General features: G+C 42.9%; 1 protein-coding gene across 4 annotated transcripts in view; it reads right to left on the reverse strand.

Annotated features, from left to right (window-relative positions):
• PPFIA2 (PPFI scaffold protein A2) overlaps positions 1 to 24,995 on the reverse strand; it is a 259,476-nt gene that overhangs the window by 233,598 nt on the left and 883 nt on the right. For all 4 annotated transcript variants that reach the window (XM_088651748.1, XM_088651747.1, XM_088651746.1 and 1 more), the window contains exon 2: positions 14,892 to 15,142. In XM_088651748.1, coding sequence (XP_088507874.1) covers positions 14,892 to 15,140 — 249 coding nt within the window. In that variant the 5' untranslated portion in view covers positions 15,141 to 15,142. The remainder of the gene's footprint in view (positions 1 to 14,891; positions 15,143 to 24,995) is intronic.

The raw sequence follows: 24,995 nt of genomic DNA on the forward strand, positions 1-24,995 counted from the left end.
CTCTGCTGCTTACCTTCTATCACTCCACCATGTTTCAGAAGAAGAAGAAGAAGAAGAGTTTGGATTTGATATCCTGCTTTATCACTACCCGAAGGAGTCTCAAAGCGGCTAACAATGTCCTTTCCCCTCCTCCCCCACAACAGACACCCTGTGAGGTTGTGTGGGGCTGAGAGACTTCAAAGAAGTGTGACTAGCCCAAGGTCACCCAGCAGCTGCATGTGGAGGAGCGGAGACGCGAACCCGGTTCCCTAGATTACAAGTCTACCGCTCTTAACCACTACACCACACAAACCCTTTAGTCTCAGAAATGTTCCTCTGGCTCAGGCGCTAACCTTCCTCTTCCATGCAAAGTCTGCAGTGATGAATGGGTCACTGTAAATCTGAAGCCTGATGAACTGTCACTTTCCCAGCATCCTCATCCTTGTTCAAACCTCCCTGTGATCATGTTTCTTTTGGCACAAAGTATATCTGCTTCCTTGTTTCCAATGCTGGAAGTGTCATTCATTCTTCTGTGTTCACACATGCGCACAAAACTGCTCTACATTTTGTCCATTTTGCTGCACATTTTCCTTGCTATCTTTTGTCACTCTTCAGGTTCTATTATCAAAGGACAGCCTGATTCATGCAGACTGCAACTTCCAGGGTGGGCTGAGCCAAGTGCTTCCTCTGGCACATGCCCCATTCAGTCTCTTCCCCTTCCCCCAAGTGTGGTCTTTGAGGCCAAACAAAACACCTGCTTCACTGACATTCAATTCTCCACTGGTTGCACATCTGCTTCTTGCAAATGCACAAAACACCATAACCAGTTTGGAATAAGGGTTAGAATGTTGGACCAGGACCTAGGAGACTGGAGTTCAAATCCCCACTCAGCCAGCCATGAAGCTCACTGCATGATCTTGAGCTAGTCACCATCCCCAAGACTAACCTAGCTCACAGAGTGTTGTGTGGCAATGTCCCTCCCTTCCCGTGAGAATAAGACACAAGACACATGTGATAAATTTAAATGGGTGAAAAGACCACAACTTTATTGCTTACAGATATTGAGCAGTATTGGCTTAGGCATTGGACCCTAACCGTCTATCTCCGACTCCAACCCGTGTGTTGGACGTCTGGGAAGAGTTAACCACCAGTAAGGAGCCCCAGTGATGTACATCAACTGAAACTCCTCCTGTGATCACCGATAGGAGCGTGCCTTATGGTCCTGACCTCCCCAGGCTTTGAACCAAGCCCTGCCCCCGGAATCCTTTAACGGAATACTCCTCCATTTGCAGGGCAGGTGATGGCGCTACCTACCCTCCTCAGCTCTAACGCAATTTCCGATGCCTAACCGCCAAAACCAATAGTTACGATGAATTGCTATGAGGTAGGTGGAGAAAAAACCTTGGCTAGCCTAAGTGGAAAAAGTCCTACCAGGCCCCTTGGCCAACCAAGGCGACCAACCGAAGTCCATAGCAAGTTCAAAGCTAGCCTAAAGGGTGGGCGGGTGAACTGATGCAGCTGGAGCATGGAGTGAAAGAGACCGGGTTCGCGCCCGTCCCCTGCTTAAAGGAAGCAGGACACGCGCCCGCTGGCTGACCGGATTGGCCTGGCCTCGAATGATGCGGGCGGGAACCCCACCAATCGCACAGGGGCTGAGCTCTCAGCCCCTGCGCACGTGTTCGGGTCGTGACGCCCACAACTCCATCTCTGATGCAGGCGCGGAAGTGGCTTTGTAAGAAACAACTGGGAGTGGGAAAACCAGTATGTGATCCTGAACTCCTTGGAGGAAAGGTGGAATATAAATGTAATTAAACAACAACACAGCACTACTGCTGCTAGTCTTCAGAATCCTGTAACTGCACATGCGCATCACAGGTTGCCAATTTCCCAGTTTGGGAAATACAGATTTTTCTACCCCCAAATTCTCCATTTTCCTGCATACTTGCAAGGCCTGTTGTGCTTATCAGCACAGACCCATTCTCACCCTTTCCCCTAATGTGAATTTTCACAACCCTGGTGTGAGAAGAGAGAAAAATTCTTCCATTGTTTTTAGAGACTTTAGGATTGCCTGTTTTGCATTTCTGGCAGCTGAACTTTCCATAAAATGCTAAAGAAAATGTGATCTGTTGAAAAGGGGGTGTCTTGTTTTATCTACGCAAATAGGTTTCATTTTGCTTCAATAAATAAGCAAAGTAACCGTGAATTACTTAGCCTTGCCCTTGACACCTAATATTTAATTCTATATTTATTTACTGCAATGCATTCTTGCACTAAGTCATCCATTAATAATATGTGCTAGATTTTTCCTTGCTATGGACTCTGCTTGAGCAATACACAATTTAAAATGTAAATTATTTTATTTTTAATAAACTGCTGCGAGATTGAGCTATGTGGTAAAAGAATTCAGAAAACTCTGACAGGGAAGCTGATTTCCCCCACAATCTGCAATGAAGATAATAGCATACAGCACAACCAACTTTCAAATCCATATACCCTGTATTCCATTTTATTATTAGTGCCGCTGTTATAAAGTGTGTTTCCCTTTCGTATGACTGAGTTTCATCAAGTGAGCTCCAAGAAGTGCTGAACCTGCTGTTGGAAGATTTACGTTTTAAATTACCCTCTACTATACCAGGAAGTCTTGAATCTTTTACGTTTAAAGCAGAGGTGTGGAATCTCTGTGCTTCCAAGATGCAGTTGAAGAAGACCTTTCACAATCACGGGGCATTGGTCATGCTAGTTGCTGCTAATGGAGTCCCACAAGATTTGGAGGATCACAGGTTCTACCCATCCTCTATTAAGGGCTTCTTCATGGTTCTGCCTTCTGCACTAACCGAGTTTGGATCAGGCCCTTAGTTTAATTTTTAAAAGTAAGTTGACCCAAAAAGTGACTACACCCTCCAAATTTTTCCCCAAAACTTTCTGAAGTGTGCATTTATTACAAAAACAGCAAATGCACCAGGAATGTAAGAAGCATAGCTGCCAAGTCTCCCGTATTCCCCGGGAAACCCCCGTTTTTCCAGCTGTTCCCAGCCAAAAAAACAGGGTTTTTTTGTTTTTTCCCGGTTTAGTCTGGCGCAGCGGCCATTTTGGAACTGGGCAAAGCAGCATCAAAAGTCACTTCTGAGCATGCTCCGCCCAGTTCCAAAATGGCGGCAGCGCTACTTCCGGTCTGGTCCCTTATTTTTCAAGAAGGAACTTGGCAGGTATGGTAAGAAGATGCCTTATAACCAAGTCAGACCATTGGTCCAGCAAGCTCAATACTGTATGCACTGACTGGAAGCAGCTTCACGTGTAGTTTCAGGCAGGGGGCATTTCCTGCCTTATCTGCTGATAAGGATCAATCCACATGCAAAATAGATGCTCTATTGCGGAGCTACCACTCTTCCCATAGGGTCACACCTCATTCTTATTCGCTACAGTATAATGGTCCTTTGCCATAATCAAAAGTTTGAAAAATGGCTATCTATGACACATGATACTTGATAAAAGCACAGCCATGAAAACATCTAAAATGGTTTTATCACTTATCATCCAGTTACGTTCTGGAAGCCTATGCCAGAATTAATAGGAGCAGAATCCGGTGAAAAGGCACCCACTCCATAGAAAGAAGCCAAACACAAAAAGTGAAAGAAGCTATTAGTAAACACCCCTCCAAAATTAAATATGACCGAAGGCAGAGAAGTCACAGGAATATAATGGGAGTCTGTCCATCTATTTTAATAAAGACACACTAAAGCACAACCCAGGGTATAAGATGAGCCCTACCACTTATGCGTAGAGCTATAGAGATGGACAATCAAAGGCACCCAAACAAATCTTTGCAGGGACTGGGGTTTCAAAAGCATGTTCCTTGCAGTTTCATAGGAATATAGGAAATTCCTCATGTAGGACACCCATCTGCTCTAACTGGCAGCAGCTCCACACCCCACACCCCCAGCCTCATCAGATGTCTTACTCCAGTTCCTGTTACCAGGCCTTCCTTAGATGGAATAAAGGAGGATAAAACAGAGACCTTCTACATGCAAATAATGTGATTTGCCGCTGAGGTGGTGCCCACACTGTGGCATTGATATATATGTGGCAGTGTTTGATGGAATGCATTCACACTGGGCATTAGTTGTCTCTTCCTCTCAGCTGGTACTTCCCCACCCTCCATAAGATCCAGAAAACTGAGGTCCATTATGGGTATGCATTGCAAATACTAGGTGTGCAAGTATTTGGATGGGGAATAATAATAATAATAGTAATTTATTATTTATACCCCGCCCATCTGGCTGGGTTTCCCCAGCCACTCTGGGCGGCTTCCAACAGAAAAATAAAGTACAATAATCTACTAAACATATGTCTTCTAAAAATCTGGTAGTTGTTTTTCTCTTTGACAACTAATGGAAGGGCGTTCCACAGGGCGGGCGCCACTACCGAGAAGGCCCTCTGCCTGGTTCCCTGCAACTTGGCTTCTCGCAATGAGGGAACCGCCAGAAGGCCCTCAGCGCTGGACCTCAGTTTCTGGGCAGAACGATGGGGGGTGGAGACACTCCTTCAGGTATGCTGGACCGAGGCCGTTTAGGGCTTTAAAGGTCAGCACCAACACTTTGAATTGTGCTCAGAAACGTACTGGGAGCCAATGTAGGTCTTTCAAGACCGGTGTTATGTGGTCTCGGCGGCCGCTCCCAGTCACCAGTCTAGCTGCCACAGTCTGGATTAGTTGTAGTTTCCGGGTCACCTTCAAAAGGTAGCCCAACGTAGAGCGCATTGCAGTAGTCCAAGCGAGAGATAACCAGAGCATGCACCACTCTGGTGAGACAGTCTGCAAGCAGGTAGGGTCTCAGCCTGCGTACCAGATGTAGCTGGTAGACAGCCGCCCTGGACACAGAATTAACCTGTGCCTCCATGGACAGCTGTGAATCCAAAATGACTCCCAGGCTGCACACCTGGTCCTTCAGGGGCACAGTTACGCCATTCAGGACCAGGGAGTCCTCCACACCTGTCCCCCACAAACAATACTTCTGTCTTGTCAGGATCAATCTGTTAGCCGCCATATGTCATGTGGATGGATGGCACCCCCCAAAATTGAGACACATAAAGCTTGAAATCCACATTAAACTCCCCCATAGATGGGCCCTGACCTGGCCTTCCCATGCTCAGAAGTAAAGCACTACAAAGACAGAAAGTAAAGCACTACAAAGACACAAAGGATCAGGTTATATGAAAAGTCAGTCTTCTATATGTCTGCTCAGAAGTAAGCACTACTAAATTCACTGGGGCTTATCCCCACACAAGATTTCAACCTCAGAAACATCACGTAGCCTGGAAAGAACAGTCACTTTAGGAAGCTTTGGACTTTCTTTCACCATAGCTTTTTGAAATAAATAAAACTATGTTTTTATAAAGATACAACTTGAGGTTTGCTTCCCTTTGGTTTTCTGTTCAAACAAAACAATAGAGCCATTAATCTCAGACAGACAGCTTCCTTTTGTAAGCTTTTTACTTTAATTATCATTAAAGTAGCATTTCCTTTTGTCACATTGTACCAGGTGCTTGCTTTTCATCCTTCAGGGTTTTTGTAGGGTTCCTCTCCCCACTCCACTTGCCACTTCTGCTTTATCCTCAGAGGCAAAGCATCCAAGAGGCAACAAACGCCACACCATTGACCCGTCTGGATTTATTTTTATCTCATGTTTATGCCATGTGTCTTTTACAGGCTTGGAGATAATAAGCCATCAAATAGTTTATGTGCCCATTAATGTGTCTGCTCCAAGTTAAAGTAACTGATAGGGACATTTATGAACCAGAATTAAATGTGGAGACAGGGACACACTGTTCCTGCTGAAAGCAATCTTGCTGTGGACAATTTTTGCTGGATACTTTTGTTTTATGCACCCCACCCCCAGGATTTCCTTCCACTGCATTCTCCAAGGCAACTCATGTTCTTTGACTGGAGGCATAACATTTTTTTGGAAAGAAATGTAAACATCCAGGGTTGGACTGATCAAAGTTAGCACCAAAGGATTGCAAGTCACGCATATGCCGTTCCAACCATATATATGCAGCAGCTGCAGAAGATTAACATGCACCATCCTTATGGGGGGCGCAGGGGGACACCTGCACAAAATAGCTGGATACACCTTAGAAGTCCCCCACCCCTTGGCTCCTTGAAAACGACAAGGGCGATTCTCTTCCCCTAGGTCCCTGGTCTTCAACTGGTGACCTGACCCATGGTGGGTCACAACAGGAGCGCTACCACCATGCAAATATGGGGTAAAAGGTTAAGAAACAGGTCCCGCCAATGCATGCTTGAGTTTAAAGTGGGTCCTGGGTCTGCGAAGGTTGAAGACTACTGCCCTAGATAACAATGCACATCAGCACAGTTGTGGCAAGAGTGAACGCATTTCTTGGTTTTCTGAGAAATACTTGCACTACCTCTATCTGCCCTCCAGGTATTTTGGGCTACAACTCCCATCAGCACAGCTGCACCACCAGTCTCAGCCAACAGCAAAGGATGCCCTATCCTGTGACCTGGGTAAGGCTAAGCCCTAGTTTTGGGGATAGCCAACATGGTATCCTCCAGATATGTATTGTAATACAACTCCAACTAGCCCCATTCAGCTTGGCCGGTGGTCAGTATTAATGGAAGTTGCTGTTCAAAGGCTGGGCTAGAGCACAAGTGTGCTGATTCAAATTAATCTGGAAGGCATGACTTTGGCTACTCCTACTAGAGTCTCTCGCCCTTCTCTGATGATGGGAGAAGTTGAATTGCCATATGTATGGTGTGATAGCATTACAGCAATCCAACATATGTGTAATCATCTGGATGCTGGCACAGAGCCTACGCATTTCATGGTTTCCAATTACACGGAGAAAGCACTACACATACACAAACGGTAAAGGAGAAGATGCTATACGTGCTGTCCAATGAATGGAAGTACGTTTCGGGTGGGGCTAGCAGCCACAGTCTCCCTCTTCCCTCCTCCCACATCCATTCTGCCCTTCATGCTGTCTAAAAGAGCTTTGCTGACATTGTACGAGGCTCAGACATGAATCAGGGGATTCCAAAGATCTATGCATTGGCTTCTGATCTGATGCTTCCTTTGTGAAGGCTACACATGTTCAATAGTTATTAGAAAACTCAGTACACACATCTTTGAGAAGGGTAAGACATTGCAATAAACCCTGAACTAGAACCAGCACATCCCACTTATTTCTATGGAACACAGTCATGCATACACACAAACACATCCTTTAAAAAGTTAATATTATATGTTGTAGATGTATCCAGATTTGTTATTTATTTGTCTGCATGTCTGATTTATATGAGGAGGTTTTTCTAGTACATGTGCGGTGACCAAATCGATACTGTTGGTGTGGAGAAAAAATAATGAAGGAGAGAAGAATGGCAGGTTGCTACTTTCATGTTATTAAAGAACTTAAATATTTTCTTCCCAGGTTGCACTTCCCTTCCCTGAATCAGCAAAATCCTTATTGCTCAACAGTAATGAAGAAAATGTAAGACTATCATGAATTTCCTTAACACAACCCAATTAAAGGTTCATATTGATCAAATTGCATGTACTGGTTCAATAGAGCAAGGTCATTACATTTCCTTCCCTGACTATTTCCTTTTTACCCTCCCCCAAGGATTCCACAAGCTTGCATTCTAAAGACAAAAAAAGAAGCAAAAAACCTCCAGAGCATTTCTTCCAAGTAAATACCACAGTGCAGGTCTCTTTGTTTGCAGCAAAATTTACAGCACAATTAGATATTGAAACTATTTTAACAGAATTAGATACTGCAACTCATGCAAAAATATTGTTGATCTGCACCTCTTCCATCCCACACCCACAACCGTAGCATTGAGTTCAACAAATGTGTGTGGTGGTACATTGTACTCTGTATACGAACCATGCTGGACCTCACAGTCTGTACTCCAACACCTTTTTCCCAACAATGGTGAGACATGAAGCTTCTAGAAACCAGCAACAAGACATTATATATGTATGCGTGTGTGCATGTGTGTGTGCATATGATTGTTTTTCAATTATTGCTTTTCTGTGTTTTTAGTGGTTCTTATATGTATCTGAAAAAAGCTAAAGGACCCCATGATGGTTAAGTCTAGTCAAAATTAACTATGGGGTGGGGAGCTCATCTCCACTTTCAGCCCAAGGGAGCTGGTGTTTGTCCACAGACAGCTTTCCGGATCATGTGGCCAGCATGACTAAACCGCATCTAGAGCAACGGAACACCGTGATGGAAGCCAGAGCACATGGAAACGTCATTTACCTTCACACCGCAGTGGTACCTATTTATCTACTCCTGCTGGTAGGCTTTGGGCTGCCTTGAGTCCCATCATGGGGAAAACCGCTGGGTACAAATAACTATATAAATATATACACATATAATAATAACAAAATAACCTATATATTTTTAAAGTATTTTTTAATTCAATAATCTGGGATAGCATTTGGGACCATTTGGATCAGCTATGGCTACTGATGGAGAAGTATCTCTTAGCTATCTCCTTAACATCTGGAAAGAAGGCCCTGTTTAGTAAGCAGTTGCCTAGGTTAGTTAAAAGATGGGCAGTCCTACATCTGGGTTTTTTTTTTCAGAACTTTCAGGTCTTTGCCTGCCACAGATCCACTAATTTATCTTTCCACAAGGGCCAACATTGATGCTTAAATCTAGCATCCCGATTGAAGTGCAGAGTGCTTGAGGACCGAGACATTCACAGGGAAACCAAAATGCTTGTTTACAAAGCTATTGTACTACCAACCTTGCCGTATGCTTGTGAAACATGGACCACTTATAAATACCATCTTCAACTCCTCAAAAGATTCCATCAGTGGTGTCTCAAAAAAAAATTTACACATCACTTGGGAAGACAGGCGAACTAATACCAGTATCCTGGAAGAAGCAAAGATCACCAGTGTTGAAGCAATGATTCTTCAACATCAGCTTCCTTGGACTGGTCATGTTGTTCGGATGCCTGATTATCATATTCCAAAGCAACTACTCTACTCTGAACTTAAAAATGGTAAGTGTAATGCTGGTGGTCAACAAAAGAAGTTTAAAGACTCTCTCAAGGCAAATCTTAAAAAATAGTATAAACACCCGCAATTGGGAAATACTGGCCTGTAAGTGCTCCAATTGGAGAACAGCTTTTACCAAAGGTGTCATGGGTTTTGAAGATGCTTGAACTCAGGGCGAAAGGGAAAAACATGCTAAGAGGAAGGCACATTTGTCAAACCCTCACCATGATCAACTCTGGTCCAGAAACCTATGTCCTCACTGTAGAAGGACATGTGGATCCAGAATTGACCTCCACAGTCACTTACGGACTCATTATTAAAGCCATGTTCATGGAAGACAATCTTACTCGGCTACAAGTGATCGCCAAAGAAGAAAGAAGAATTTATACTTGTGCAACCAGGCTTCCAAAAGCCGATGATACAAATCATGAGCAGAGCAGTGCATAGTATGAAGACATCACATTATGCCCTGTGTTCAAGTAGTTATTACAAGTAAAAGACCAGGGAATTGAGAGAACAACTAGTACCAAGTCCCCTTCTATAGTTAGCATCCCATCCCCATGGAGTGTGCTCTGTGTTGTGTTTTATACAATGGAAGCAGATTTGAGTGAGGCCATGCTTCCTTAAGGCTCAGTCCTCATTGGGCTGCTTTAGGGTGGGACAGGGGGTGGCCATGCTTGCTCTCAGTCCCAGCAACATTCACATTGCATCCAACTAAGTGTAGACCCATTGCAATCAATTAACACAAGTAACAATCTGCATTACATCACTTAAAAGCCTCTCTCTCTCTCTCTCTCTCACACACACACACAGAAAGAGGGGGGGGAGGAAGTCTTTGAATTATGCCATTCATTATTCAAAGCAACTGCCTAGGCATCTATTTCCAAGCAACATATTTAGGATGTAGAAGTTCATAAAAAGAGAAAAATAATAACTCAATCGCAATAGAGGAAAAAATCCATGTGGTGTTTTTAAAACTTCCTAAATTTCAAGAAACCTTTTCCACATTTTTCTGTCTTCCAAGGAATCACTGTGTGCTGCAACAGATCCTCAGACAGCTAACTGCTGGCTTGCATGAACACAGTACACCTCATTACACACCCTGCACTCTTCTGTAACCATGCACTGAAAGGAAAGGAGAGTCACACAAAAAGTGTTTCTGTTCAGGTGACCCTTCATTACCAATATTCTTGTGCTGGAAACTCTGATAAGAAAGGGCTTCAGTGCTAAACACACCAACTAGATAGTGAATCCTATTGAAGTTCCTTCTGATTAAACCAACTTAGGAATGTGCTACATTGAGCCCGGACACCAATACGGAAATGAACCAAGGTCAGCCTACGCCAGGCATTTCTCAGCCTAAGGACCATGTTCCTCGTGGGCAACCTTCTAGCAGCCATGTGTCAGTGGGGAGCAGAGCCAGAGGCAAAAGGAGGCAGAGCAATGGATGTGAATCTCACCTTTGTACAGCAGAGGACATTCCAGCCGTGCAAAAGTCTACATGCACATACATCTCTCCATCCGCAGCCATCCAAATTGGCAAGGCATATTATGAAAATCCAATGACACATTCCAGCCATGGGGAGAGCAATTGAGGAGAATGCAGGAAAGGGTCTGTGGGGGGATGTAGCCTAGGGAGAGGGGTGCAGCCTAAGGAGAGTCACAACAGCTGAAGGAGAGGCCTCGGGGGCAGAGGTGCCAGCTTCGCCAGAGGATTGGGGGTACCCAACATGCCGTTGTGAGACATCCTGACATTGACGTCATGTGGAGCCAGGGGCAGAGCCGAATGCCCTCTGGAAACTGAGGGGGCGGCCTCCTCCAAAAATGCATTCGGTGGGCCGAAACTGCCTTAGCCCTTAGGAGTTGGCACCTATGCTCAGAGGGCTGCATTTTGTTTCCATGCCTGAGGCTCCCCACCCTGGTCTAGTAGACAACTGTAAACATAATGGCAGAGAGCAGCACGTAATATCTAGATTGGACGAATTCACAGAGGATGGTGGCGGCCACCGATTCAGACCAGCAAATTCATGGAAAATAAGGGAATCAATGGCTACCAAACCTGATGGCTGTGTTCTGTCCTCCCTGGTTGGAGGCAGTATGCTTCTGCATAAAGGTAAAGGGACCCCTGACCATTAGGTCCAGTCGTGACCGACTCTGAGGTTGTGGTTTAACCCACAGCGCCACCTGGGTCCCTAATTGTATTGTGCATTATAGTCAGTGGTTATACAGTGTCATTGCAAAATAAGGCTGGCAAAATATGCTGCTGGTAAATGTGAAGCCTGTTTGGTGATGTTTGGTAGCACCTATTAATTTGATCCCCTCTCGGAAAAGTGGGGTTAGGTGTATGTCCTGAGGCTTGTGCTGCAATATCTAAAGCATGGAATAGGATCACATATACAATCTGATGGAATCGGATGGTAGTGGAAAGAAAGCAGGCAGTACCTTCAATATAATTGGAGCAAGTAGAGTTATATTCTAGAGTGTAATATAACCATTTACTGTTTAATAAATATGGTAGGCAACAATCTGCCTGTATTTAGTAAAATCTGGCATTTAGCATTTATTCTCAGGAGCTGCACATTATTTCGGATTTAGCATGCACTTGAACTTTAGCAGGGATGGGTATACAGATCTTGATCTATCCAGCTTCATTTCTAGTTTATTACAACGGCCTGTTTTTAACCTTACCTATGTAATATGTGAGATGGCAAATGTTCCGCTATTACAGTTCTGGTTGAGTAGTTGCTGTGAATATAAATGGCTAATTTAAAATAAAAAAATTCCTTCAGTAGCACCTTAAAGACCAACTAAGTTTTTATTTTGGTATGAGCTTTCGTGTGCATGCACACTTCTTCAGATACCAATTTAACGACTGGCTAATTTAAGAAACTGTATATGAGCTTTTATTTGGAATCAGTTAGTGAAGAAGGGATATGATCTTTTCCTTATGCAAAGAGACTTAGTTCTGATGCATACATATTCAAGAAGCAGAAGACTGGCAAGAAATAGGATTTTTTAAAAAATTGTTTTATCTTCCATGTGGAAGTTTTGTCCACTGAGAATGACAGAGCTAGTCTTACTGAACTCTCATCAAATAATGATGCACATTTCAAATCCTATCCTTTTTTCTTTATAAAATAGAGCTAGGCAGGATAAGTACCGTAATCTAACTCCAAACAGGTGGGGCATGTGGATTTTGTTACTGTGTAGTAATTCTGGCAAAGAGAAGTGTTCAGAATCTGTGCTCATCTTGGGGCATGATGAGAGCCTGTTGGATCACACCAATGGCTCATCTAATCTAGTGTTGTGTTCTCACAGTGGCCCCCCAGATGCCCGTGAGAAATCTGCAATTAGGACCTAAGCACAACAGCACTCTTTACCCTGTGGTTTTTGGCAACTAGTATGCAGAAGCGCAGGTGGCGCTGTGGGTTAAACCACTGAGCCTAGGGCTTGCTGATCAGAAGGTGAACGGTTCGAATCCCTGCGACGGGGTGAGCTCCCGTTGCTCGGTCCCAGCTCCTGCCAACCTAGCAGTTCGAAAGCACATCAAAGTGCAAGTAGATAAATAGGTACCGCTCCAAGTGGGAAGGTAAATGGCATTTCCGTACATTGCTCTGGTTCGCCAGAAGCGGCTTTGTCATGCTGGCCACATGACCTGGAAGCTGTACGCCGGCTCTGCTTTTTTACTTGTATATGTTCTGAATTCTGCAAGTCCTGCCACCACTACTGGCTCCCAATATCCCCTGGATCTCATTGTCCCCGATTTATTATGCAGCTTGTCTTTCCCTCCCTGCTGGCAGTCACACAGACTCCTCCTACCTGGGAGTAAAAAATGCCACCAGAAAGTAAGGCTCTCTGGGACTTGGAGGGCACGCACCTCCTTTTCTCTCTAATCCAAGCCCCAAGAGTTTTCTGTGTAAGGGTAATTGTCCCCACCTACCCACCCCGCTTCAAGGCCTGGGCCAACAGCTCACTGCTCAGAATGCTGCTTCTTCTGTTCCATCATCGGTTGGTTCCCGTTTATCTCGAGATCTGTACACCCATATAAATAAAGGGAAACATTTGCGCCCCTCCAGCCCCAATAATGGGTTTGTAGCCCATGCTGGACAGCTCTAGACACTCAGACATGGCTTTAATGCACTCAGTTCTTTCCTTCCCGCCATAGGATGTTTGTTTTGGGACCAGAGTACATGACACAGGACAACAGGGCTCTTAAACCTTTAAGGGGGATGTAGAAGCAGCATTTTACAGCATAGTATTTATTTGTCCTGTTCAGATAGCTGCATCTGATTCACTGATGCTCCCTCTTCTAGACACCTGTGAAAGCAGGTATTTCACCTGACCCTTGGGACCACCACCCTTGCCCATCAGCTGTATAATTGGAAGCAGCAGAGAGAGAGGAGGGGAGGGTTTTGATGCTGTGCAACTTGATGTCTGATGCAATTCAATGCTGCAAGATCAAAGCAAGGGGGTAGAAATATCTCAGCAAGGAGACTTGTGTTCCTTGCTGTATGCAAGAAGTGCCTTTACATTTTGCAGCTGCGTGCATGTGGTTTGCAACTGCATCTTAAAGACTGTAGCTTTGAGGCGCTGATATAAATAGTATCAGGGAGCTTTTTTAAAATAAAAAAAAAGTCAGTAGAAGAGCTGGAAGGTTGAAGCTTGAGTAGAGTTACCGAGAATTGAATATATGCCTCTACAGTCATACCTCGATTTAAGTACGCTTCGGTTTGAGTGCTTTCAGTTTAAGTACTCCGCGGACCCGTCTGGAACGGATTAATCCACTTTCCATTACTTTCAATGGGAAAGTTTGCTTCAGGTTAAGTACGCTTCAGGTGAAGTACAGACTTCCAGAACCAATTACACTAATATTTTGGGTTAAGTACACTTCAGGTTGAGTATTCTGCAGACCCGTCTGGAACGGATTCATCCACTTTCCATTACTTTCAATGGGAAAGTTTGCTTCAGGTTAAGTACGCTTCAGGAGCCAACTGTGTACTTAAACCGAGATACCACTGTATTTCCATAGGAAATATATCTGCAAACTTGTCTGTGACATTGTGTGCAGTAGTGGCGGGCAACGGGCAGTGGGGCTGCACTGCTCTCCAAGCTTCCCAATATGGTTTTCTGTGGGGCGGGCATGCATTGGCATGGCTTTAATATTAGGCTACCCTATGCCTGATTTGGCTCAGATGAAGAGCATCCTTACCCTTAGAGTCTAATTTACCAGGTATGTTCTATTAATTGGCTTAAGTTTTTATTACTTTTATGTTTGTATTATTGCATTGATATTAGATTGTACACTGCCCTGAATCAATCGATAGATACATTCAGGTTGTTTCCTGTCTTGCAGCACCTAAGGTTAAAATAAACCTTGAAATGCAGCGGTCGTCATCTAAACCCAGCAAAACTGTTAAGTAGAAGAGATCTTATGTGCAGAGAACATGTGCAGGGCAGTCCCATTCCATCTGTAAGTTATTGCCATTCATTTCAGAGGTAAGGGGTAGCATCATGCCTACAAAGGGATGCCTTGGCATGCTTTCCTTTCTACTGAAGGGAATGAGAAAGACTGCTTAAAGTGCATAGTAGTTCCACCCGCACACTGGAGCACATATAAAGCTCTGGATCACGGAATAGGACTTTCTGATGAAACCAGAGGCAATTTGCACATTCAAGGGCTCAATTTCCTTCTTATTGAACCTATATATATAACTAGGCACACTAAGTGTCACTGCTTAAGTCCAATAGTTAAACCATACAAAAGTGCTTTGTAGCTTCTTACACTGGATCTTTAAGGAACACATATTATCCATTGAGATTGTGTGCTGCAAATGCAACGTTTGTGAGTTAAAATGACCGGGAATGTACGGACACCCAACGTACCTGGGGCAGTGCAGAGTTGAGCTGCCGCTGGAGAGAATCTCTATCGTAGATGACATCCTGGAGGCGTTGCTGGGCCAGAGAAAGGCTTTCCTGTGTCTCTCGAAGTGTGTCCAAGAGACGGTCCCTCTCATCTAGCATATTCACCATAAGCTGCTCAAAGTGAGAATCCGAGTCTGAGCCACTGCTCTGGGACCCCCTTTGGCTCATTGGGGTGTCCTCGTTTATCGTGGGCATCACTTCACACATCATTTCTGAAAGCAAAAAGCAAATAGAAGATTATTTTTCATCCCTCCCTCCAAGTACCAAAAGCTTCCAGGAAGTTATTATATACAATAGTTAATCATTTCAAGATCAACTCTCTTCTTGGCAACAAAATAAATAATAATAATTGATTTAATAATTGATTTATTATAATCATTAATTATTAATAATATTGTTAATAATTAATAATAATAATTAATAATCCACAGTTCTGGAAATGTTCCTCTTTCAGGAGAGGGATATGTTTAAAGTCCCACCAGCAGATTGACACAGACAGTGTCCTTTGAAATCATGTCAAAGATTTCATTTTCTAAGTTCGTTTCCTTTATCTGACCTTTATCCACCCACTCACTCTCCTGCATGCTATCTTCTAACTCTTTGTAGTCATACCCATGGCTACTATTAATTGACAAAGATGTTAGCACTTCCAACACTTTCCTATAGCAACTTCAACTTCAATGCTTCAACTTCTATAGCAACTTCAACTTCAATGCTGAACTCAGCAGAAAGTCAACGTTAAAAATGTCATAACGCTCTACCCTTCTTGGCAGTCTAGATCGGAGTCAGGCCTCCACTTAGGTGATCTCTTCCAATAAGAAAGCTAATTGCTGTTCACATAATTCCTTCCTCAGAATGGGTTACGAGGAGGACAGAAATGCATTTCTACAAAGCTAATTTGTTCCAAGATTGTTGCAGCCTAGCCTAAGGGTAGCTTTTGGAAAATCAATTAATGTCACAATTTTCATAACCTATCTTAAGATGCCCGATGCTGTGTAACACAAGGTAATTTCACAAATCCAATATGCTGTTGGATATTTCTCAATAAACATTTATGGCCAACATCTTAGAAATTCTATGCTAGTTCAGAAGATTATTAGCCTTAAAACATCAGAAAATGAACAGAATCACTGTGTACTAGCTAAAATTATTAACTAATATGCCATCCATATACTGTATTACAACCATATCATCAAACCATGACCATTCTATTTTGCCTTTGATCTCAAGTGATTCTGCTATTCTAGCCCATGTTGCTGTTCTCTTCTTGTGTGTTAATATTCTGAGTGGCTTATATTGGTCTTCTATTTCTGCTTTTGGACTGGATTTCTTTTATAAAGTACTTGAAGGATTGAGTGGGAAAGTGAGCCATACCAATAAACATGGCTCAGTTAAAAATAACTGTGATAATAAGAAACCAATCTAACCAAAAATTGAAACACGAATGGAAATATTTTGATGATTATATGGTAAAACATTGCTCGGGGGGGGGGGGAATACGCTGATATGTGAAGTATGAAACAGATTATAAAAATAGAGGGTTAAAGTCAAAATTTAAATATAAGAGAAAGAATTGAGAGTATAGAATGCAAAGAATAATGGATATATAGTTAAATAGAAGGAAATCTAGCTGGGGTAGGGTGGAGGGGAGGTACCGGTAGTAGGTTTAATAGTTTTGTGTTAAATTTGCTGTTTCAGAAATGTATCATTTGTTATATGTTATGGATTTGTAATTTTATTTTAATTTTAAACCAAATGAAATACATATAAAAAAATAAGCATGGCTCAGTTATTTACAACTGGGATACATACACACAAATTTTGAAGCATAGGACAGCACTTCAGACAAGTTTGCTGTTGACACCTTAACGCCACGTAGCCTCAGCCAGAAGATAATACCTGAGATCACATGGCACGCTTCTAAATATTCAGTCTCCAAACCCTGAAACTGCCACCTTAGCTACAACACCCTTTTAACTGTATCAGGGCAGCCAAAGAAAGCAGAAGCCAAAAGTTCTTCCTCAAGACTTTGGTACCTTTGTTTTGTTAATCATAGGCATTGACTGAACTGTATTGTTGCCTCTGTGCATTGATGGAAAACAGCATATAACTTCCAATGCGACCTCAAAATGTTCTCCTGAAATAAGAACTCTAGGAAGGCTATTTAAGCTGCCTAAATGTGTCAGCTGTACATTGCTCACTTTGTTTGGCTATATTTATATAGCCCCCCCCCAACAACAACAACACACGTTCCCTGGGCTGAGCAATGAACGTTACAAGGATAAAATATATCAAAACAATAAAAAGCAATAGAAAAATATGAGAGTAGGCAGAGTGATTGCTATTGTTCCTTCTGCCTAGAACTCTCCCTGACAGCTGGGAACTGTTAGTAGGCTTGCTACAGTGACAAATTGCTACCTGTTGATTGGTGCTATTACTGTGCTTGTTACACGAGATGCCTGTGAGCAAAATCGCCATTGGTGGGTAGCTGCATCTTTTTGCTATAAAAGAGATTGCCACTGTTGTTGCGTTTGTTACTCTTGTGATGTTTCCCATGTGTGGGTAAGTCACTGCTGGCTGGGTGTGGGTATCAGCAAGCTAGCATGGGGGTAAACAGAGACTCGGAAGCAGACATTCTAGGTGCCTCATACAATTGGGATACTCAGGACACATAGTGAGCAAGGAACCTAGAAGTAGTTGTATTTAATTTGGCTACACTATAGTTTTAAGACATGATAGTTCAAGGCTACAATTAAATGGGTTCTGAGCTGGACAAGGGTGAAATAGGAGGCAGTGGCTGAAAGCATGATCCATGAACGTATCTTTCTACCCCTAGTGCCTTGTCTCTTTTTCCTTCGCCTTTTCTTTGCCACTAATGAGTAACTTTCCAGATTTTTCACCATGGTTGCAATCCCACAAGAAACCCGTAATTGCTCTCTTCTCAAAGCACAGCAATCTAGCAAGGGAAACAAAACACAGTGTCGTGGAGCCAAATGGTAGAGCTCCCCAAGGACCCAACAGCACACTTAAGACAAACCGCCATTGGTATCAATGAACATTAGGGCCAATTTCAATGCAACAAGGTCAGACCAAAAAGCTTATTCTTCGAGCAAAGGAACACTTGGAAATAGGGGGATCTGTAAACAACAACTAATGTTACATTTTGCTCAATGTTGCAATCAGCTGTAGGATACTGCATTTCCCTTCCCTCCAGATTTTCCTTCTTTTCCCCTGCTCAACAGACACTCAATATTCTATGGTCACTGAGCATGCTCAGTCCTTACTGGGCTGCTTTTGGAGGGGAGATCTTGCCCCTTCAATCCCACCCCTTCGTCACGTTTGCTGCTTCTGCAAACCTGCATGCCTGCATATCAGCATACAGCTGCCATAATGCAGCACCTGAATTTGCTATCAGTCTCATGCAGGGCAACAACATTTTGCACCAAATATATGCATTAACCCAAGGCTGCGGGGGGGGGGCACAGTATCAAAGACATGAATCTATGGTCCAGCTTGGGTCTTACATCATGGCTTTTTAACAAAAGTTTTGGACATTTGAAAGTGCAATAGGTCTGCAGGCAAGTCAACAGAGTAGGAGGCTTCTGCATACAGCTGAGTGTTTGATTTGTCCTGGGAGGATGCCTAAGGGGTGAATTAAGCAGAATGACTGGCCTCTGCTGCAAACTGAAAGGTATGGGAATTTTGACTGGAAATCCAAATAAAGGTTACTTGCAATATAAATTGACTATACTGCAGGATTGTTATGTACTATGCCAGTGGCAGCTGGCAACATTTTGACTTGGTAGGGCTGCAGTTTTTAACCTTGCTGTTTTTCTTATAACAGGACTGGTTTAGGAAAGTGCGCTGAGTGCTACTGTCTCCTCACTAAAAAGCATCAGTTATTCAATGCACTTCTATGGAGTTGAGAATTTAGAAATTATTTCATACCACATAAGATTTTGAATTCGAATATTCATGACACCTACACATCCGTTGCCCAAAAGTAAACAAACTCAAACTTTTTTAAAATGTAAGAAGCACTTGGTACAAGTTGCATGCTGTTTTTCTCTCTCCACCCCCATCAATTTAACTTTTCAATATACAAAACACTTTTTTCCTCTAAATTAAAAGTACAGAACAAAATACTCCAACCAACAGACGAAAGATTATTGCTTCATTTGAACCAAGGTACATCAGAACATACTTGCAATGCATGGCTTTGAATTATCCTCTGGTCATGTGCAGAGTTCACCACACCAGAGTAATTGTAATCAATTAGGAATAATATTGTGCAGGTTTGGGGAAAGATGGGTAGTCAGTCAATGTGATATGCAAACAGGCATAGAGACCAAACTTCTCATTTTAGAAATTGACAGATAAAGTAAAAAAAACAACAACCCAATATAGAAATAATGGCAAGAGCATTTCCCGCCATTACTTCGTATTCATGAGATTTGGAATTAGAGAGGGAATTCCAAATTAGACATTTCTGGAAATACTCTGGAAAATACTTGCATTTGGCTTAGATCAGCTTGCCCAGCTCTGCTCTACCCAGCAGCAGCAGCTGCAGTTTCTAATGTGTGTATACAGGAAAATTGTTAATACAGAGTTTGCTGCAGCACATGCAAAAGATGTCCATAATTTCTCCTTCCTATTCAATTCATAAAAATGAATGCAAAAAAGTAAGTTTAAAAAGGCATATTTATTATAGAAAGAGACTCACACTGTGACCACTGTTACTTGCTTCCCTCTCTTGCAAGGAAGGTCACGAAACAAATACTAAAGAAAACAAAAATGTCCTTCAAAGTAGGAAACACTCCCTGTTGCTTCTCTGGTTAACAGAACATGCTAAAAGATATGAGGAGATCTAGCCTTCAAGGAACAAGGTCTGAGCATGCTCACAAGCAATGCATGATTTGATAGGGCTGAAACACCCTCAGTCCTCCCCACTCAATGCAGATTGCCTTGATAACAACAGAAAGAAGGGGAAACGGAAAAGCTGATAGTCTTCCAAGAGACACATGGAAGGGACCTCTTTACCAGAGTATTCTTCCAGATTAGGACTGGCAGAGTAATGCAGAGAGCTGATTAGCCAGAGAACAGGAAATGGTCAGAAATGTTTCCGGAGCTTCTCTTGAGTTCAAACGGATGTGTGTGAAACAGGAAAGTGTGTGTCTTTGGGGTTTTTTGTTTGGTGGCGGCGGCGAGTTAAAAATGTGCTTAACATTCTCCTTGTGCTGTGTCCTAATAGTGCAAGGGCCTCCACTGTACTCTGTCAGCCCCACCTGCAATGTGGGTATGAAAGCAGTGGATAGCAGGGTAGGACTTTTCTAGTTTCTCAGCTCAACACCTCTCCTGCAATACAGGTGAAACACAGCAAGGTTGTTGCGCATGCTTTTTCTCTCACTCACACATCCTTCCAGGCCACAATAAAGGCAATAAAGGGCACTTGCTTTTGAATGTGCACTAGCATTCATTTCAAAAGTCTCACACCAAGCAAGAACAGAGTTAGAAAGAGCTCACACCAAGTCTCACACCAAGTAAGAAAGAGTTTCCTTTGCTGCTGCTACCTTTTGAGGGCACTTGTGGGTAGGGCATGCTAGTGACCATCCCAACTTGATTAAAATCTTGATTTCTGTGGACAGCTCTCCCCCACCCACCACCCATCTCTGGGGACATGACCTATCCAGACAATGCGGTAGTTTGCTCTACTTTTTTTATATTCATGTGTTCTTCTTCTCTCTTCTTTCTCCAGTCACTCGGTTCTGTGTGTGCTGTAAGCTGATTCTTGTTGCGCGTGAATAAAACTTATACTTCTTCACTCCAAAGTGTTCTCATTGCCTCCAAATCACAAAAACAGCTGCCCTTTGGCAGAGCAGTGGGCTTTCTTCCCTCTCCCCCCAAGATGCTTTGTACTTCTGCAAATATCAGGGTTCCACTGAGTCTGCTATTAGCTGCCTTATGTGCTTGAGTGCTGATGTTCTGGCTACATAAGCACAGGCACTCTCCTCTAAAGATATTTAAAGGGAATTTAAAATATTATAAGAAATTAATGATTAAGCAGAGACTAGATGGTAACCTAGCAGAGCTGCTATAGCAGCAGATTTCCTGCACTGTCAGGGAGTTTGGACCAAGATCTTAGAGATCTCGTCCAACTCTATTGTTTAAATTAATCACAATCGTGGAGTTTCTCCTAAAAGTCACTTTTAAATTAGAAAGAGGAATTAAAACAACAACACTGTTTAAATCCCAAGAGTGTTCATAAATCAATTACAACCTAACTCCATTAAAATGCATAGGACTTTTGCCATTTACATCTATGGCAAAGGGATTGCACACTGCACTTTTAAAATTACTCCTGTAATTTGAGGTTGTTATGCCTTAGCTAGGATATATCTGTATTAAGTAGAAAAAAGAGATATAAGTTAGTGACTCTCAGCATCTTTCTGGAAAAATATTTATACTAAGATAGATCTTCACATTAAGCTTAACTGTGGAAGGTTCAGGTGTTTAGTAAGAACGAGGGAGGGAGGGAGGGAATCTATCCAATAATATAGCATGTGTGCCCTTTCTTCTACAGCAGGCTTTCACCAACCATACTCTTATTAACTGCTGGTCTTTGGATTCATTAAAAGGTTCTGATGAGGTACAGTGGTGCCTCGACTTACGAATTTAATCTGTTCCGAAGGCACCTTTGTAAGTCAAAAAATTCGTAAGTCGATAAATGCCATTGGAAACGCGATTTCCCATAGGAATGCATTGGAAATGGAAAAATTCGTAAATCGAAGCAACCCTATCTAATTATTCGTAAGTCTAAAAGTCCCTATCTAAAACCACCGCGGCTTCCTTTCGGATGTCAAGACATACGTAAGCGTGTGGACATTACCCCCATTCCTAAGTCGAAAAATTCGGTTGTCGAGTCGTTCATAAGTCGATGTACCACTGCAATTGATTAACAAACTTACATTGAAGCTCACAAGCCTATCAAGTGCCTTCACCTTACAAGATGATTTGAAAGGGCAGCAAGACAGAGATTATGAAGCACAGGGCTCTGTGGTTATTGGTCTGAAATCCTTTTAATGCCACTTTTTGTTCTTTACTGCAGAACAAATACAGTAAACAAATGGGTTTTTTTTCCCTTTCAGAGATGTATTTTCTCCTAGGAAATAGAATTACAAAATAAGAAACTCAGTCTGATATAGCATGAGGAAGGTAAAGGTAAAGGGACCCCTGATCATTAGGTCCAGTCATGACAGACTCTAGGGTTGCAGCACTCATCTCACGTTATTGGCTGAGGGAGCCGGCGTACAGCTTCCAGGTCATGTGGCCAGCATGACCAAGCCGCTTCTGGCGAACCAGAGCAGTACACGGAAACACCGTTTACCTTCCCGCTGTAGCGGTACCTATTTATCTACTGCACTTTGATGTGCTTTTGAACTGCTAGGTTGGCAGGAGCAGGGACCGAGCAATGGGAGCTCACCCCATCGCGGGGATTCGAACCGCCAACCTTCTGATCGGCAAGCCCTAGGCTCTGTGGTTTAACCCACAGCGCCACCCGCATCCCATGAGCCACCTGCATCCCTGTACTGAGAAAGGTACAGAGTGACAAATCTGAGTTGGGCACTAATCAAGGAATTCACGACTTTTCATATTAATATGAGCATCTAATTCCACTTCAACTAATCTTGACTTACTGCACATCTCATGGAATTAATGTTTCGTCCGCAATGTCCAGCTCTTGGAGATCCCGTAATTCATTGTTTGGGGATGCAAAACTAAGCAAATAAAGAATCCTAGATCAAGCTTAAAACTTGGATTTTGTGACTAAATTTCTTTGAACTTTTTTTACACTGCAAAAATTATTTAATGGTGAATTCAAATATGAAGTCTTTTCCATGATCTCTTTGGGTTTGCATGCATCAGTTCTGTCAATAAAGAATATTGAATTCCCGGAAGTAATTTCTGGAAGTAAGGGGCAATAGCCTAAAGTTAACGTAGACCCTTTGGTGAACTTTAAGCTGGACAATATCAACCATTATAATATCCTATAACAGTGAACTCCTTCTCTCTGAAGTGGTGCACACTCTCTCATATACTCTGCATCCAGTGTGCTCCTGGTTTGCTACAATCCCTATCTACCCTGCTGTTTCTTATGAAATACTGCATTTTGCTGCATTTTCGCCAAACCTGCTTCAATTCAAATTGAGAAAAAGGAAGACTCAGCTGCATTTTAAGTCACTGATCGGTAACCCAGCCTGAATGTTCATCCTTCTTTAGCAAAAATGGCACCACTCCCATACAATAATTTCTCTTATCAGGAGGCTTGGGGGAGCCCCCATGATGTATATAAAAAAGAGGAAGGCAAGTTTTTGTGGTGAGAAGAAGACATCCCAATCAGGACTGAGTATGCTCAATGGGTAGAAAAAGATAGCTCAGTTGGTACAGCATGAGACAACCTCAGAGTTGTGGGTGGGGCAAAAGACTTCGGCCTTGTAGGGGGTTGGACTAGATGACCCCCTGTAACCCTTTCCTTCTCTTCCACTCTGTGAACCTGTGGGAGGGGAATGGCATATCCTGGGAAAGGGCACAGATGTCTACCTGCAACAAGAACACTCCAATGTTTTGTTGCAGGTCCCATTTGTTGGGTAACATATCCATCATTTGGCCATGCGACTCCAACCTCTCAGCAGAGGACATTCCCAAACAAGAAATATTTAACTTTAAATATTTAACTTTAAACTTTAAATCTTTAACTGGATGCAACTTGGGGCTTTTTGCCTTCAAAACATGTGCTCGCTGACACTGAGCTACAGTGCCTGCCCCACAATATGGTTTCACAATACTAGTTGTATTAACAGAAAGTACAATTTGAGAGAAAAAGCAATTTTCATCACTGTGTTTTACATTATTGTGTAAAGTGCTATGGGTGGTACGGTAGTCAATGCTAGTCCTACTCAGAGTAGACCCACTGAAGTTAATAACCCTATGTCAGTCATGTGCATTAATTTTCATGGGCCTACTCCGGTACACAAAGCTCTCACACATGGTTTAGTGCAAACTGCAACACATCAGCTACAGCAGTTGGTAAATTAATCATTAAGTTCTGTGATGAGATTTACTGTTCCAAGATGCATGGGAAATTAAAGCAACTTGCATAATTCATAGTTACCATAAGGAAGCAATTATATAATGGTATATATCCACTCCACCCCAAACAACAGACCATTACAGACTGCAACTTTTGGGCTTTCTGATGTGCAAAAGGCAACCTGCATCAATCCTTAATTTGATCAAAAACTATTTTTATTCTGAATCACTACCATGGAGAGGATGGTGTGTGTGTGTGTGTGTGTGAAACCTCTGCAAACAGCACAGCAAGTCATTCCTAGTTCTTTCATTTTGACCCCACCCACCAGATTCTTTCTACCTTTTGATATCAAATGCCCCAGGTAGGGAAAAAAGCTCAGAAATCAGAAGAGTAATATTCACTCCACTCCACAGGTCAGTCACGTTTGTTGCCTGGCACATGTTCATTGCCATTATTCCTTTTTTAATTGTAGGGATGTGAGAAGAGCAATTTGTGAGCACAACTAACAGCTCAACAAAGGCTTCCTTATCACACTAGCGTTCAGATATAGTTCACCTTGAAGGCTTCCAGTTTCAAAGGATCAGGGTGTGGGAGGGGTGTGGCTTCTTCCATATTCCGAAGATGGTACTATATAAGGTGACTTTCCCCTGTTCTTGCTGAACCCTTCTCTTGGGAGCCCTGCGTGCAATTTCATTTCTCCATTCAGGGAAGCCAAGTCTTTAATTGCACGGGCTACTTTGCCCCTTCGGCTACACCCGCGCCATCCCTCTTTGCTCTGTGCCTGCCGTGACATCATCAGCAGGCACTCACCCTGCCCTTCGGATACTACTTCACCCAACCATATTTACAGCACCTCCAAAGAGACGCCGCTGCTGCTCTTGCAGCGACCAGCAATTCCTGCGATTTTCTTCTCCCTCTCCCCCCACCCCCCACTTTCCCCTTTCCAGATGCTTTCAGCTACACCTCACTTCACCCAC

Source organism: Zootoca vivipara, chromosome 9, assembly GCF_965207765.1.
Source record: "Zootoca vivipara chromosome 9, rZooViv2.hap1.1, whole genome shotgun sequence".
In the NCBI taxonomy this organism is placed as follows: domain Eukaryota; kingdom Metazoa; phylum Chordata; class Lepidosauria; order Squamata; family Lacertidae; genus Zootoca; species Zootoca vivipara.